Here is a 17468-nt window from a genome sequence, read left to right on the forward strand (position 1 = left end):
CAGGAGGTGAGAATTGGAGGAGTGCAGAGACCTCAGAGGGTTGTAGGGCTGGAGGAGATTTCAGAGATAGGGAGGGGCGAGGCCATTGTGAGATAATGAAAACAAGGATGAAACATTTTGAAAAATTGAGGGTTTGCCAGACTGACAGCCAAGTGCAGGGTTGATGGGTGAATGGGACTTGGTGCGAGTTAGGAATACAGACAGCAGAGTTTTGGATGAGATCAAGTTTATGGAGAGTGCAAAATGGGAGGCCGGCCAGGAGGCATTGGAATAGTCAAGTCCAGATCCAATAAAGGCACAGATGAGGGTTTCAGCAGCAGAAGAGTGGAGGCAGGGTTGGATGACCACAAATTACTGTATGAGGTACCTAAAAAGTTGCAGCACCTAGGAATGTCAGTCTTGGAGCCAACTATAAAAATGTGAAGTTGGATTCCTGCACATTACTTGCAATGTTACTAGAGTGTAGGGGAGTGGGGTAAGAAATTTTAGAGCAGCACCTTTCTGCAATGCTAAAGGCCTTTCCAGCTAAAGGCAGCCAACGAGCCGAAGAATCTTTTTAAACAAAGTTCAAAATGCTCGCTTTCCTAAAGGCGATCAACCATTGATTTCAGGTTATCGGCATTTGAAGCAGTTTGTGGGCCCAACTCTCAACAGGAAGTGGTCCTCGCACACAGGTCTGCCTGAATCTTCCAGTGACGTCAGCATGGCATGGGAGGAGCCCAATCCCACATCCAGCAGAGCTTTAACTAAAGGATGGAAACACTATTTCATGACCTAATTCACACCCCTCACCCCTTCCCCGACTCTGGAATTTCAAGCTTGTGACTTTTGTTCCCACAGTTCTAGAACCACCCAAGAATGTCTGGGTCTGAAATCATATGAACAATGACGAGCAGGAAAAGACCCTCTGGTCCATCCAGCCTGTCCCATACAACTGCAATGCCTTGTGCATCACCATATGCACTCCCCAGCTCACCCATAAGCCATGGAATCTCCTGGGAGAGGTAGAAACCCATGGCCAATTAGTGGGGGGAAAAGAAACTTCAGGAAACATCCTCTCCACTTCTCTTGGGTGATCGATAGTACAGGAGACCACTCTGGTCTAGAATAATGCTATACAGTACCTACCTTTCCTAGTTTTAAAATATGAACATTTTAATGAGTATAGGTAGATCCAATGTCTCACAGGAAAGTCAACTCCAAATATATAGAGTCATAGAGTTATACAGCACAGAAACAGGCCCTTCGGCCCATCGTGTATGTGCCGGCCATCAAGCACCTCACTATTTCTAGTCCCATTTTCCAGCACTTGGCCCGTGGCCTTGTATGCTATGGCGATTCAAGTGCTCATCTAAATACTTCTTAAATGTTGTGAGTGTTCCCGCCTCTACCACCACTTCAGGCAGTGTATTCCAGATTCCAACCACCCTCTGGGTGAAAATGTTTTCCTCAAATCCCCTCTAAACCTCCTGCCCCTTACCTTCAATCTATTCCCCCTGGTTATTGACCCCTCCGCTAAGGGAAAAAGTCTCTTCCTAACTAACATATCAATGCCCCTCATAATTTTGTATACCTCAATCATGTCCCCCCCCTCATCCTTCTCTGTTCTAAGGAAAACAACCCTAGCCTTTTCAGCCTCTCTTCATTGCAACAGTGACAACACTTCAAAAAAAAAAGTACTTCATTGACTGTAAAGCATCTTGGGATGGCCTGAGGTCATGTAAGGTGCTATAGAAATGCAAGTCTTTAAGTGTTGGCCAGTGCAAAGGTGAAGATTCATCACATTTCATTGCTCTCTGCTACTTCTAATCTACTTTTTCACAACAGAATTTCTTTGGGTTTCAATTTCATTGTATTGTAATCCTGCTGGCATCATCAGATTTCACTACTGTCTTCCAGTTAAGGCTGTCCAGGTTTCTCCCCTTCTTGAGGGGAACTCCTTGCTGCAGCACGGTTTCACAGGCCTGTTAACATTCCGGGCAAATATTGAAGGACAGTCATTTAGGTTCAAGCCACGTCGGCAAGAACCAGCAGAATGCAGGTTCCTGGGGGAGCCTGATTCTAGCCTTGTCTGATGGGATCACAGGCACATTTGTAATTGGGGTTCATGGATAGCTGGCAGGAGCAGGAATCCCGGCTGATTTCCCCCATCCGTAACCCAGGTACATGATAAATATCAGATTTTGCAAGAGCAGTGTGATCTGAGAAATATCCCCCCCCCCCCACCATTGGTTGGTGAGCCTAACTAGATATCTGCAGTGAGTTCAGGAGCCAGAGTTGAATTGTGCACTGCACTGTATTACGCCACTGGACAGAATATATTCTATTCTATTTATGGCATTTGTGGTAATTTTTTCACTTGAAAGAAATGTAATAGTTGTGTTGTTTTGTAGCCAGAGGGAGGAACAGCATAAACAGCTTTATTAACTTTATATTTGCACTAGTTGTGCAAATAATATACATTAGTACAGGGCAATTTTTTTTAAAATCAAGGTTTAATAGATTTACTGCAGGCAGAAAGGGTGGCGTTCATCTTTAGTATGCTAGTGGTATCATCACAGTGATGCATGCAAAAACTGCCAAGACTTCTTTTCTCATCCATTTCAATAGAAGCTGAAGCCCTTTCAGATTAAGGCTACCCTGACCATTATTGCAGCTGGCATTTACAATGGAAATTCTGACTAAAAACAGTGGTACTGTTTTTAAGGGGGAGTTGGAGGCAGGGGGTTGATTTATTTGCTGGTTAGACTACAAATTTCTTTTGGGTTTCCACATGTAGATCCACTCTCGCCCGCACCCCCCCTCCCCCGCAGAAAAATTAGACTTCCAAACTTGTCAATAATATAACTCAGCATTAGTGAAAGCTGGCAGTTACAGGAATTGCAGTATCATGTCACCAGCATGTTTTTTTAAAATGGGAGCATCCGCCCATCAGCCAATTTGCACAGCACGTAAGTTTATAAGATACAGGGATATACAATCTGCATACAGAAGGAGCTCACTTTCACTGAAAGAGGGTCCTATGGAATGGGAACATTTCATATTCAGCTGTTACATGTGACTGAATTGCATTATTTCTTCAAACGATTTGTTTTCGACAGATTCATGTCCAAAGTTTAGGAATTCTTGGGAGGAAGCTTTCATTCTTATTCACTCCGCACGATCCCTACTATAGAATGCAGTTAGGGTGAAATTGGGAAAGGAAGCAGAACTTCCCAGTCAGTTATCTGAACTAATTTGACATCCAGTGGTTCTGAAGCCTTTGGAACTAAAAAAAGTTATTCTATTAACTGCAACATATTGCAATCTTACTGCTCCAAAAAGTCCGATTAGACAGCTGGTTTTAAAATATAGTTTTTAAACACATTTTGACATCTATTTTTCAGAATATTCACATGTTCTCCCAGTGCTACGTTAGTTATTGTATCTTTACATTATGTTTATGCAGGTTGTAAGTGCATCAAATGCGAACGTAACATAATTTTACTGTGCTATCAAAACCTGATCGCATTTTACTAAAGAGCAAGGTAATCTTCAGCGTAAAGTGGATCTCATGAAAAGCAAAAAGTTGCATGATAATGAGAAGATCTCAGAAGTGTACTCAGATGATCTTACAAGTTGGCTGTGTCAGGGAGTCTAGCACAGCTCAAACTATTAATCCCGAGATGCCTGTCAGGAGGGTGTTATAGACACTTATGTTTGTAACACTGTAGCATTGATCTGAACACCCTTTGTTCACTGTTCAGCTCGCTCAGCTTCGCCAATTTCTTTGTAAAGCCCTGTACAGCAGGAATGATTGGACAAGAACGATTTTCTACATACTTAGCAGTTGACAGGGCTTACTGGGTCAATAGGCCAGAGATTTTGCTGCCTGCAGCACTGAAAAGCACAAAGTTTGGTTTGATTTGGCTTCCAGCTTGCCATTTAAGGCAAGGTATTTCTTCATTTACAAACAGACACTTGTCAAAATGTTCCAAAATCTAAAACTGCAACAAATTAACGACTGTAGAGTTTTCTGTTGCAGAAGGACACAGTATTTAGTTTAAGGCAGGCAACTGCAGTCTTTTCCCTATTTTAAAAAAAAGTCCTTTGTTCTGTTACCCCTTCCTGTACCACACACCGTTCGCTCATCAGAAAGGTCAAGCAGCTTGCTCCCAGACTACCCAGCTCGAAAGTGGGGTCAAAGTACCATGAATTTTTCTGAACATTCGGTATTGCCCCCTTCTCTATGGGGTCATGGCCAAACTCAGCACCACACCTTGTTCAGCCTCATTGAGTTCAGGAATTTCTGGTGCAAAGAAATCTAGAAGGGAAACTTGTAGCTTATCTGTCCAGGGCACACTGTTGGTACACAGACAAAGTGGGTGAGATGTTAGCTCATTTAAAACCCACCCACTTACACAGTTAAAATCAGGCCCACTAACTCAAATTGGCAAATTCTAAGTTCCTGCCTATTACTTGCATTCCATAGCCACTTGCAGATACTCTCTCCTGCAAGGTGACTGCTAATTCCAAGAATAAATGAATCTTAGAATTTATGAGCGAGAAAGGGTTAAATGTTGGATTTCAAAGGCCATAACCTTGATGTAATATTTGGGAAGCAGACCTGAGCCACCAACATTTCTTGCATGACTTCAACACCATTTGGATTCTTTGAAGGAAGGGAAGACTTGACTTTATATAGCACCTTTCATAACCTCAGGGTGTCCAAAAGTGCTTACAACTAATGAAGTACTTTACATTACTGTTGCAATGAAAGAAACATAAAATTTATGCACAGCAAGATCCCACAAACAGAAATGAGATAATGATCAGCTAGTATATTTTAGGTGTTGGTTGAGGGATAAATAATGGCCAGGACACCTGAGACAACTACCTTGCCTTCTTCTAAATAGCATCATGGAGGTCATTTATGTCTGAGAAATCAAACGAGCTCTCGTTTTAACATCTCATCCGAAAGACATCACTTTCAACAGTGCAGCATTCCCCCAGTGGTGCACTGAAGGCTCAGCCTGGAAAATATCCTTCAGTCTCTAGAGTAGGACTTAAAACCCACAGCCTTCTGATTCAGAGGCAAGAGTAAGGCCCAACCCAAGGCTCATTCTCTTACCCAACTCTCTTTTCCTGAAATGGCCTATTTGATTAACACAGGGTAGGAAAAAAGATACTGAGCAGCCGGGGGACACATAACAAAAACAGAAAGTACTAGAAACACAGGGAGAAGTCTGCATCTGTAGAAAGAGAAATGAATGTTTCAGTTCTGACCTTTCGTCGGAACTCCAACATTTACTGTTTTCCAGCATGTGCAGCTTTTACTGTGGCTGATATTTGAAAGCCGGGAAAGCACGAACTTGAATCAGTAAGCATTAAAAAAAAGATCGGAACACAAGACTATGAAAATGTACCACTGAGAAATTATGGCTTCTAAGCTTGCTTTCCGAATATACTATATGAGAGTATCATGACATCTAACCCTTTAACCATAAGAATGAGTCCCTTTCTCGAGGTTATCCAAAAGTATGTTCTATTTCTAACTGTCCTCACTTGTGAATTTACATTTCAGAAAGACAGAAAGGAAAGGCACCAGGACATTTACAGTCCTTTCAAAAATTGAAATTTGAACATTTGATGAAAGATATTAAAAATTAAACCATGGGCTTCAAGAAAGAATCTGTAAAAGATTTACCTTTGCTTATTTTTGGACTGTATTCTTGACAGCTATGGAAATATTTTTAAAGTTTACATACACACAAAAGAAAGGTGACTTTTAATGTTAGAAATGCTATTAAAAACAAATTCAGTAAATTGCGACTGCACAACTATATTAGATTACAGCACAAGAGATCATATCTATGCTGGTTCTTTACTGGAGTAATCCAAAAAGTAATTCCACTGCCTTACTCTCTCCCACTAGCCCTATATCTCCCTCTGCTCAAACGCAATAGAAATGAATTGCTTACTGCATTTGGATGAGATTCTACTTTAACTGGCTAAAAATAACAGACAGAAATTCTTCCCAATGTGCTAATCAATTTTGCTAAAGTGAACACACAAGGTAATTTCTGCCCTCCAGCTGTGCTAAGTCTTTTCCCGATGTCTATTTCCTTAACACGATCAGAGACAGACACCAACCTTCTTTAAAACACTGTCTAGAGTCTCCGGACGACTGATGTCAAAACAGATTAGCACAGCATCCGAGTCCGGGTAGGCCAGTGGGCGAACGTTGTCATAATATGCTGATCCTGGGGGGGAAAAGGAAGAGAGATGTCAAAACGGGATGTAAAAGAAGAGTTATTTTACACGCCTTGCGAGAACTCCTGTCATGACTAAGCAATATGCAGTTTCTTAACAAAATTAAACTAAACAATTTTTGCACGTCAGGATGTAGACATCTGCAAAACAGAATCCCACTGAACATGTCACTTGTCAAAATGCTTGGATGACTAAACCTGTAAAGTAGAAAGTGAATGGCATATTGGGACATACATTTCAGTGGGCTACAATAGACTAGTTAATAGACGATGCTGCTTATAATGGGCAAGTGAGTTTGATTAAGATACAGCATTGTGAAAAAGTGAAACAAAATCCATATTGCTTTTTTTTTTAAAAAAGGAACATTGATCATTATCCTTGTACATAACAAAACAGCCAAAGATCCAACACCCACCAAAACATTTTACGTCTTGTAGTTACACATCATTTTTGAACATTAGAACATCAGTATTTGCCGCTGCCTATAATTTGCTGTTCAAATGACACTTCTAAAAAGGTCAGAGGTGGTTAAAAGTCCATCACAGGCAATCTCCAGCCAAAAGCGATGAAGGCCAATGCTTTCCTAGATTCTCACCTATGTTACCATGGATTGGGAACAAGATAAGGGAGATCTATGCTGACTTTTCCTCCAACTTGTACCCTATTGGGAAAACCAATCTTCACTGTTACAACTCCCACACTGATCCCACAGAGGCTGGAACCATGGCATCTGACCACAAAGCCTTGTGTACTACCATTCAGTTATTAGCATGTTGGGACTTCAAGCAGATATCATTTGCAGTGTATAAATTTCATAATGATACATTAGTAGTTAGCTACAGATACTAAACTATCTGCAAGGCTACTCATTTTAGACTGGGATTGTGTGTGTTTCTTTAAGTACCACAGCAAACAAATGATAGGGACAGAAATGACTGACAGCAAACTTCACTGCAACCTCCATTACTGCCCTAGGTACAAACACAAACACATCCAGTCGGCATGAAGCAGTTTCAATAATAGGTCAGTTCACTCGTTACAATTGAGAGGCGCTGGATTCAAAACCATAAACAGGCTTTACATTAGACAGTTCCAACCCACTCTACCTGTGTCAATTGCACAATTGTTTGACCATGGGAGAGAAATACAACTTTATTTTTACACTCTTGCTTTCTTCATTTCTGTCAAAGCATCTTTGCACCAGCACACTGCTACAAAAGGTCATTCTCCTTTAATTATATGGTTTTACAATCCACAATTCATAATTAAAGTACAAATCAGTATGTGGTTTTCACCATTATCTTTTCAGATGCTGATGGCCAGCCTTATATGAACAATATTTATGCTTTTATTTCAATTGCTTTCATTTTCACCCTTACAAACTATTCACTATGAGATTCTGGCTAATGTATATGAATACTGAAGGTTTTCAAACTGTATTGGAATGCAGCATCAGTCCATGCATCTGAGTTTTCAGAGCAACTGTCACACTGTAGGCTGTATTTTATTCCAGCGACAGAGGCTCTGGCAACAGGTGGATGGAGAAGCTGCCTCAGAGCTCCGTCAGACCCCTGAAATCATTCCACGGCGGGCAGCCAATTAACTGCCTGCCGTCAGGGGCGACGTCCCTTTAAGGGACAAGCTCCCGCCTCCAAAGCTCGTGGCCAATCAGAAGGCCGGCAGCGCCACTGGGAGAAGTGGCAACTGCCAGTGCTGCAGGAGGCTCTGCAGCATCCAGGATGTCCAGGCCCCTGGGACAGGAGAGGCAGAGAGATACAGGCAGGCCTCTGGCAACAGGGTTGGAGGTATCGCTCCTGGGGGGTGCACTCCAGGGGCCCTGGATTGCCCCCAAAAGGAGGGACAACCCCCAGACTCTGCAAGGAGGCCGCCAGGCTTTACCTGGCAGCATCTCCCCATGGCAGTGGGCCCCTCCGCCTTACACTAAATTGAAATGGAGGCAGGCAGAGGCCCTCAAGTGACCATTAAGTGGCCACTTAAGGGCCTCAATTGGTCTGGGGCAAGAAGGCCTTCCCTGCCCCGGACAAAATGGCAGGTGGCCTGGGCAATGCTGGAGACGGCGCCCCCCCCCCCCCATCATGCTGTTCACCGCCCTGCCCGCTCTTCACCAACCCCCCCACCCCACCTCCAAGGGCCCAAGAAAATTCTGCCCCCAATGTCACACTTAGTGTCAAAACAGTAAATCATAATGAATAACTTTAGAAAATGTACAAACAAGCAAAAGGAAGCCAGTCATTTCCTGCAGGAGTTTTTTTTCTGACCTCAGGTATCTGGTCTTTCCAGAAGGGAGCCACAGCCATGCAGAAACTTCTAATAATTACCCCTTGCTTGAGCTCAGTGTCTATTTAGACCACTTGCCCACTGGGAATAGCTGAGCAATGGCCTTCAAGAGATAAGCCAGGTTACCACTCAAACACCACAATCAAGCTGCAAACCCAGACTATCCATGAGCAATACCACAGCAGCTCAGCTGGTATTCAGTTAGTCTATTGTTCCTACAATGGATGGATTATGCTTTTCCCTTAAACTGGATAACTGAATGAAGTAATGTGGAAAACCACATTATTGCTTGAGGGGCGCAATGTCTAGCCGCAACACTGATCCAGGTAGAATTATTTTACTTTCTACTGTTGGTGAGAAGGACATGCATTACTCCCCTAATTACAATAAAATACAGCACAAAGATAACAAGCCAGTTAGAATGAAGTTGAGATTGAGAGGGAAAAAACTTGCATTTATATAGCACCTTTCAAGACCACAGCACATCCCAAAGTGCTTTACAGTCAATGCAGTACATTTGAAATGTAGTCACTGTTGTAAGTTTGGAAACACAGCAGCCATTGTGCACAGCAAGATCCCACAAGCAGCAATAAAAATAACCACATAATCTGATGTTGATTGAGGAGTAAATATTGGCCAGGACACCAGGGATAACTCACCTGCTCTTCTTCGAAATAGTGCAATGGGATTTCTTATGTCCACCTGAAAGAGCAGGTGAGGCCTTGGTTTAACGTCTCATCCAAAAGTCGGCACATCCAAAAGTGCAGCATTCCCCCCAGTACTACACTGGAGTGTCAGACTAGATTTTTATGGTCATGTCCTGGAGTGAGTCTTGAACCCATTCCTTCTGACTCAAGGCAAGAGTGTTACCAACGGAGGCACAACTGACACACTAGATGGTTATACAATAGGGAGGTGTTGGCGTAGTAATTCAGAGCCCAGGCTAAAGCCCTGGGGATATGGGTTTGAATCCCGCCACGACAGATGGGGAAATTTTAAAAAATGCTAGTCTAATGAAACAATTGTCAATTGTTGTAAAAATCCACCTGGTTCACTAATGTCCTCTAAAATAGCCTAGCAAGCCACTCAGGTACTCAAGGGCAATTAGGGATGGACAATAAATGCTGGCCTAGCCAGTGACATCCACATCCCTTGGACAAATAAAAAAAAGCAGAGATTTATAGCATTCAGTAGAATTGGAACCAATTAAGAAAATAGGCCAAGGAATGACAGATGGATTTCAATGTAAGGTTTTACACATTGGAATAGGAAGTGCAATTAAAGAAAATAACTTGCATTTATGTAGTGCCTTTCATGACCTCAGGACATCCCAAAGCCATTCACATCTAATGAAGTAGTTCTGAAGAGTATTTACCTTCTTGCATAGAGGCAAGAATGTTACCACTGAGCCAAGGCTGGCACCAAAATACGTAAGTAGTATCTGAACTCAATATTATCAAGGCTGTCTTGCTGAATTCAGCATTTGTGTTCCCACTTTTCTGTTAATACTCAACATTCCATCCAAAATAATGGCCAGAATTTTGTAGGAAGGCCCAAGGTCCTGCCACCAGGACTGAAAGCAGGTCCTGAGCCCATGCTGGGCAGACAGCGGGACCCCGGGGGTGGGGATTTTATTGGCAGCAGCTAATTACAAGGCTGCCATTTGGACCGCCATCCAATTGAGGATGGCACCCCGCCCCTCAGAGCTGCCGGCCCAAACAAAAGGTCAGCAGCTCGACACCGCCACCGACAGAGGTGGATGCTGCTGAGCCTGCAGGGAGAAGAAGAGGGTTCCTCCATATTGAGGCATCCTCGAATGCCTGGTAAGTTTGTTTTTATTGTGCCAGGGACAGGCAGGCAGACCCCTGGGCATGGAGGGGTGAACCCATCAGCTGCAACGTTGGAGCCACCAGGACAGACTTGGCCACCAGAGGGGGCCCTTCCGTGGGCCATGGACTGGCCAGGAACCTGCTGGGAGGCCGCCATGGTTTACCCGGAGGCCTTCCCGCACGGCAGGGGCCCATCCTGATGCTGGTAAAATGCCAGTGGATGGAAGTGGCCGCTAATTGGCTAATTAATTGGCCACCCACCTCCTGTGGGTAGACGGCCGCACCACAACCATTTCCACTTTTGGGAAGATGCCGCGGCAATCGATTCCCTTCCAACGCCTTCCGCCATTTTACCAGCCCTCCTGCCTCCAAGGCCCTCTCCAGAGGGCTGGTAAATCCAGCCCAATGCCTCCTCATCTAACAATGGATACCAAAAATTCTAGATTCCTGACAAATACATCAAATGTTTATCACGAGCTTTAATGTTCTTTCCGCTTGTACCAATACTACAAGTCAGAAGGGAGAAATGTTTTTACCATGTATTATATTGCATGAAGAAAACTTTATTTGAAGCCATTAAAACTACTGGAATGCTTTTTCACTCGGAAATGAAGAACAAAGCAGTGTTATTCTTTAAGGTTATTTCTGAATCTCCGGGGAGCCTGCTGCAGAAAGGCCAGTTCCAAATAACCTGCCATTTACACAGAATCATTGGATATTGGAAATCCTCTTCATATTACAAGTCTTATTCTGCAACGAATCTATCATGTATTCAGCTTTGACACACATCTTGTTGGTCATCCTGGCACAAAAATATATCCTTTTTTATGATATTAAAGTATGATGCTGATGTTAGACAACTAAATCGACAGCATTGGAGAGAATTGAAGTCAGTCTTTGACATGTGCTGTCTACCTTTCGGCAACTTGAGATATCAGTGAGGTAACAGGTCATTGCTGCATTGTACATCTGTCTGAGGCGCCTACCCGGCTGAATAATAAAGCTCAAGGATCTTTTACACCTAGCCATATGCCCAAGAGTCCAGTGGATGGTGGGTTGCCCAATTAGGGAAGGGGTAGAGAAGGTTGGTAATGTATAGATGGTTTGCTTTTAGCATATTTGGTAAATCAGAGAGCATCATAAAACATGTACAAGACATTTAAGGCAGTATTATTCATTTACTTTTTATGTGCCTTGACTGCTGAGATAGATTTTTGTCTTTAACAACTGGGTGTTAAGCATTACTCGGGCGGAGCATAAAAAGAAAAATCTGGTAGTGCGGATCCAGAGACTTCTGTAAGGGGTACGTGAACCTTCCAGTCAGACTTTCTACACTCCCCCCAGGGTAGAGACAAAAATCTTTCCCCTCCAGTCCAAAAACTGGACTGCTGGAAACTGTAGCCGCTCCTCGGTACAGAATCCAAAATCCAGGATAAAACCACTGCAATCTTTTAACAGCGGTATCCAGAGCGAACCATGTTAAAAGATGAGGGTTCTAATGCAGAGATGAATGCAACAAGGGTACAAAATGGCACCCATGGTCAGTGCCAGAACATACATTATGCATGGACAATCCAAATGACATTACAAATCATCCATTAATTCAAATTCACCATAACTAAACAACGCTACTCATTGGGATACAGCCAGGATTTCAGGTATGGGGAAGGACAAAAACTAATTTCATAGCAGCTGGTAAAATATTCAGACTGGATGCGCCAAATGCTACGGTTTTAAATGTTGTTCCCTAGAAGAACTGGTCCCCGTAAAAGAAACAAAAATTTGCTTTTTAAAACAGAGATAGCATCAGAATATGCTACAATTGCAAAGATCAAAGTTGTTTTTTCAAAAAAAATCTTAAACCTCATACAGGATATTTGGGGTTTTTCCATCACATTTGATGTACTATATTGGATAGTACGGATTAGGGAGTGAAATAAAAGCCTGGAAGAATGCTACAAATTTAAAAAATAATGAGTTCTTAGACACATAAGCATGAGAGCTGTGCATAAAGGAAATCAGATCGGAGACACTGAACATCACAATAAATGTACGTAACAATTAATTAGTTCCACCACCAAAACAGTGGACGGAGAAACAATTTTGTAGGGAAATGTATTTCCATTTGTAATTTGCAAAATAAAAACCTTCAGTGAAAGATTTAATTGGAATTCCCCTTTGATGAGTACTCTGGCATTTCTACACCAGTAAGGAGATAAGATCTAAAAATATTTAATTAGCCCAACTGAACTAACTCAAAATGGTTCAATTTGCATTTTATATTTTGAAACAAGATTAGGGATTCCTAAAACTGCTTGTAGTTAAGAGAAATGAAGCACATGTTTAAAAGCGTTCTTTAATTAATCAGAAGGTTAAAACAAAGTCATCCGAATAAAGATCAAGTTCAGAAATAACTGAGGTTAGAAATGGTTCAATGATGAAATCTACAGATCTTAAATGTGCTCACATCAACTTTCTTTCCACTAGAAGTGTTCATGGATTTAAAATAAATAAATAGCTTAAAATTATATTATAATTATTAAAGATTATTGACTCTTAAAATATAGGAGAGGGGAAGGATATGAATACACCAAGCATTCATGTCATTAGGTTATAAATAAAATTAATGTGGTCAAAATACACTAATCAAGAAAGATGCTAATGTTAGCCATGTTACAGCCTGCACCTTGTGGCTTTATTTCTATTGTTAATATTCTTAATGAAAGAATCACTGGTGAATTCCATTCATAAACAATAGACAGAAGGTTGAGGATATATATATTTTTTTTAAACTCAAAGAATACAGCCCTGCTACACTCACTAGAGTTTAGTCAATAAATGGGGCATAAACTCAAAGGCAGAGCAAATTACAAGATCCTTGTGAAATGGGTGAGACAGTACCATGTTCTACTCCATTGTACTTTTTCCTCTTGGATCTATGTTGGGCCTAACGCTGATGGCCAGGAATCAAAATGTCCGGACATTCCAACATTCAGAACCTCCATTTAAGCCACAATAATCTATAATTTCAGCACGATATGCAAAACTCTTATTCCAATCACGCTTTATTGTTTTCAGGGAGGTCACAGTTGAATCAAGAATAAATCATTGGGGCTTTATAAAGGGGCAAACCGGACTTGTGCAGGCAGAAGGGCAGTTAAATACGTTCAGGGTTAACTGGAACTTCTGCACGAGAGGAGAGAAGAAAATGCAAAGTGAATACCCCCACAATTTTATTAAACCCGAGCAGGCCTTTACATCAAAATTCCCCATCATAGTAGGAGTGAATGTTCTAAAACTTGTCATCACTTTCAATCCAATCATCCGTTGATGTAAATGTTTTGAGAGGGTATGTCACACTTCAAAGAAGTATAAGAAAGGCATGATGTTTTTTCTGACCTGGCAAAAGTTTGCAAGCACCTAGTAGTGTGCAAACCTGCTTCACCAAACAGCAATTAAACTCCGGTTGACCTCAGGAGCGGTTTATACAATTCATCACAGAGGATACCTGAGACGTGGTCTTAAAGGAACAGACTAGGTTATCAGATAAACATCACCAAGCCCCAGATCACCTGCAAGTAATACCATAGGAGATTATCTAGTATTTCCTGAAAAGCTCATACACAAAAAACTTCTGGCTTGCAGGGGAGTTGTGCTTGAAGTTCACCTTTGTTTGTTCAATCTGTAGTGTCAACTGCCCTGTACAGCAATGCTGGAGGTCCTGAAAAGGGTTGATTGGAATGTTAATAGTCTTTTCATCCTTCAGTGGTCAATGTATTAAAGAGGGCCATTCCTCACTCATTGTACTATGAAGTTACAATTTGTACCCTGGTGGGCAGAAAGACTGGCTACAGAAAGTCAGTGAGCAGTAGGTGGCCCTTTTCATGTGGTGCTTATTCCTGTGTGTGCAACAAAATAAAATGTTGGAGGCCTCAAAGCTGAGGATGGGAAGAAAAAATTCAGCCTCCAGCAAAACACTAGTGGCTTGGCAGGTATATGACTGTTGTATTGTTAACTTTTAATTTTCTAATGGTTTAGTTGAATGGCTCCTATTGTTTGTGCTTTTCATTCAGATTTTTATTGATGGTACGCGCTTAAATATAGAATCTATGGCTTCCTGCAGCCATTCATGGTCAGCCAAGTTTAGATGTCAGAAAGGATAAATTAAAGAACGGACAATACAAAATTTACATAAATTAATACAGAACATTAATCTATTTAGTAATTAATTTTCAAAACATTCAAAATGGACCATAAAATATGGGCCAAACTAAGGCAGATGTAGTTCAATATGGGGAAGTGTGAGGTCATCCACTTTGGATCAGAGAAAGACCAATCAGAATATTTTTTCAATTGTGGGAGATTCAGGGCTCTAATTAGAGCAAAGGGATTTAGGTATCCATGGACACAAAATCACTAAAAGCTAGTGCACAGCTACAAAAAGTAAATCAAAAAGGCAAATGGAATATTGCTCCTTATCTCAAGGGGGTTGGAATATAGAAGGTGCTGAAGTGACAATTCAGGTGTATACAGCCATGATCAGACTCCTCCTGAGTACTGCGTTCAGTTTTGGACACCACACATCAGAAAAGATACATTGGCCTTGGAGGGAGTACAGTGCAGATTCACCAGAATTATACTGGGACATAAAAGGGTTAAATTATCAAGGGCAGGTTGCAGTAACGTTGGCCTGAATTTTACTAGCACGCTGTGGGTCCTGACGTCGGGTCCAAATGCATACCCGGAGCCCATGCCGGCGGGCAGTGGGACTGCAGGGGTTATTTTACCAGCGGCAGCCAATTAAAGAGGCCGCCGCTGGGACCATCCAATTAAGGATGGTAGCTTGCCTCTCTGAGTTGCTGACCCAGAGGACCAGCGGCACCACTGAAAGAGGTAGCCGCTGTTGAGGCTGCAAGGGGAAAGAGAGGCGTTTCCATATTGAGGCAGCCATTGCTGCCGGTGGGCCCCTCCATGGGTCATGAAGTGGCCAGAATAGAAGGTTCCCCAACACCGCTCCTCTGGGAAGACACTTGGAGGCCACCCCCATGCACCTGATGGTCTCCCCATTTGGCAGTCGGCTGCCCTGACGCCAATCTTAAATTAGTTGTCAGCATAATTCGTAGCACACTGCGGATTATTTAGCAAATGTTGTCCAATGTTGTTGTTGTCCAATCGCGGAATCACATTTAATGTTGGACACTGTGTTTTGAGTTTTGTAAGCACGGACTGGTTGGGTACGGACAAGGTACAAGCTGCCTGGTTTAAATTTCAAACAAAGCTTGGCAGTTAACTGTCAGTCACTGTAAACTGGTTTCATTTGCCGTGGCAACACCTCTACCAATCAGAGTTCACTTGCCAACCAATCAGCACTCTCCTCTCATGTAGTATTAGTTGTTGCTTTCCCTTACATTGGTTATTCTTGCGGATTGTCCTGATGAGTGTAAGACGAAAAGCTTCGACATGTCTCAATTTTCAGCAATTCAAGTTCTGTACCACCAAATGACAATTAACATTTACTTTCCTAAAAAGGGGGGGGGGGCGGGTCAATAGATAACAAGCAGGAACAGGGATCCTGATGCAGTGTAACAGTGCAGTACAGCACTGTGTGGTATTACACCATGCAGTATAGCACCATTTGGTGCACTGACTTGTATTATCAAAAGTTTAAAATCACTGCACAAATATTTCCAATGCTTTTTCCTAAATTCTGATGCAAAACTATTGTCCTCAAAGATGTTACAGACCAATACCACGTTGGATAACCTTGTAGAATTGTCTGACCACCTCCCCCATCCCACCAAGTCTAAATCTTGTTTTAAATGTTTCCATTTACTGAGCAATTATTTCACTGAAATTTATCTTTATTATAAAGAAACTTTTTCTCCCCCCTCGGAGCTTTTGTTCCACAGTCATGCATGAGAAATTCCTGCAATATTGCAACTGTCAGTGTTATTTGGGAATGTGTAACACTTTGCAGAGAAAGTGGAGCTGTGCCAGTGATGCAGTGCAGAACCAAACAGTCTCACAAAACCGTGATTGAGTGGAATCATTTTAATCTCCTGTACAGTTATAACTAAACTATTCATTAAGTGCTGAAGCAGAAGCAGCTCCAGCGGCTCCAACATGGAACAAAAGGTCAACCCCTCAGCCGCAGTCCAAGGACACAAACCAATACGTTTTGTCCCCCCCACCCCCCCACCCCCAGTGATTTTGTGCCAATCTTAAAGCAGAACTGTCCACAAGAGCCAGTAACTGAAATGAGAAAAAAATATTGGTGGAGGGAGGGTCGGAATGAATTTCTTCAATTAACAAAATATTTAACATCTCTGAAAATTCATTAGTTTTCTAACCTCCAGTAATTGAATTAAGCACATGTGACCCATCTTATTGTTAAGAGAGGGTTGAACTGCCTCAAGTTGCCGGATTTCTTCCGACGCGTAGCATAGCAACACTCTTTCTACCGGATAATAATGTATAAAATTGTTCCTTTGTGGGATGGTGGACATGAATAGTGGAAGAGAATCAGCAGAATGGAAAGTAAACCCACAGCCAGTAAAGCCTTTCTGCTGAATAATCACAAAGCCTGACACCTCTGTCACTTGGTGCATCACAGATTCGCTGCTGTGACTATGTCTCTGCAGGACGTAGCTGCAGCTTCTCTGGAGGATTTTGTAAAGCAGTGAAAGCAATAATGGCACAATTTACCTTACAGTCCATCTGAGACTGTTTTCTGAAACAAATGCAATTTCTTTTGGAGAAGAAGGGAATAATACAGAATACGGTCAATGATTATTGTATCAGATTACCACAGAAGCAGCTCTTTAACTGTATGACGTCAATATGATACTTTAATTCCATATTTACTGCTTTATGAAATTACTCCTAGCCCAGCAACACATCGATCATAAATGTCTCATCCTTCTTTTTAAATCCTTCCTTATCTCTGAAGACTCCTCCAGCCCTACAATCCTCTGTGATCGCCGTGTTCCTCCAATTCTGGCCTCTGGCACATCCCCAATTTACTTGGCGGCTGTGCCTTCAGCTGCCTAAGCCATAAGCTCTGGAATTACCTACGTAAATCTCTCTGCT

At 42.1% G+C, this 17468-nt stretch overlaps 1 protein-coding gene across 1 annotated transcript in view; it reads right to left on the reverse strand.

Annotated features, from left to right (window-relative positions):
* rnd2 (Rho family GTPase 2) overlaps window positions 1-17468 on the reverse strand; it is a 62696-nt gene that overhangs the window by 10707 nt on the left and 34521 nt on the right. Inside the window, exon 3 of the mRNA XM_068013373.1 lies at window positions 6133-6242. Within this exon, the coding sequence (XP_067869474.1) occupies window positions 6133-6242 (110 nt within the window). The remainder of the gene's footprint in view (window positions 1-6132; window positions 6243-17468) is intronic.

The sequence above is a fragment of the Heterodontus francisci genome, chromosome 33 (genome assembly GCF_036365525.1).
Source record: "Heterodontus francisci isolate sHetFra1 chromosome 33, sHetFra1.hap1, whole genome shotgun sequence".
In the NCBI taxonomy this organism is placed as follows: Eukaryota; Metazoa; Chordata; class Chondrichthyes; order Heterodontiformes; family Heterodontidae; genus Heterodontus; species Heterodontus francisci.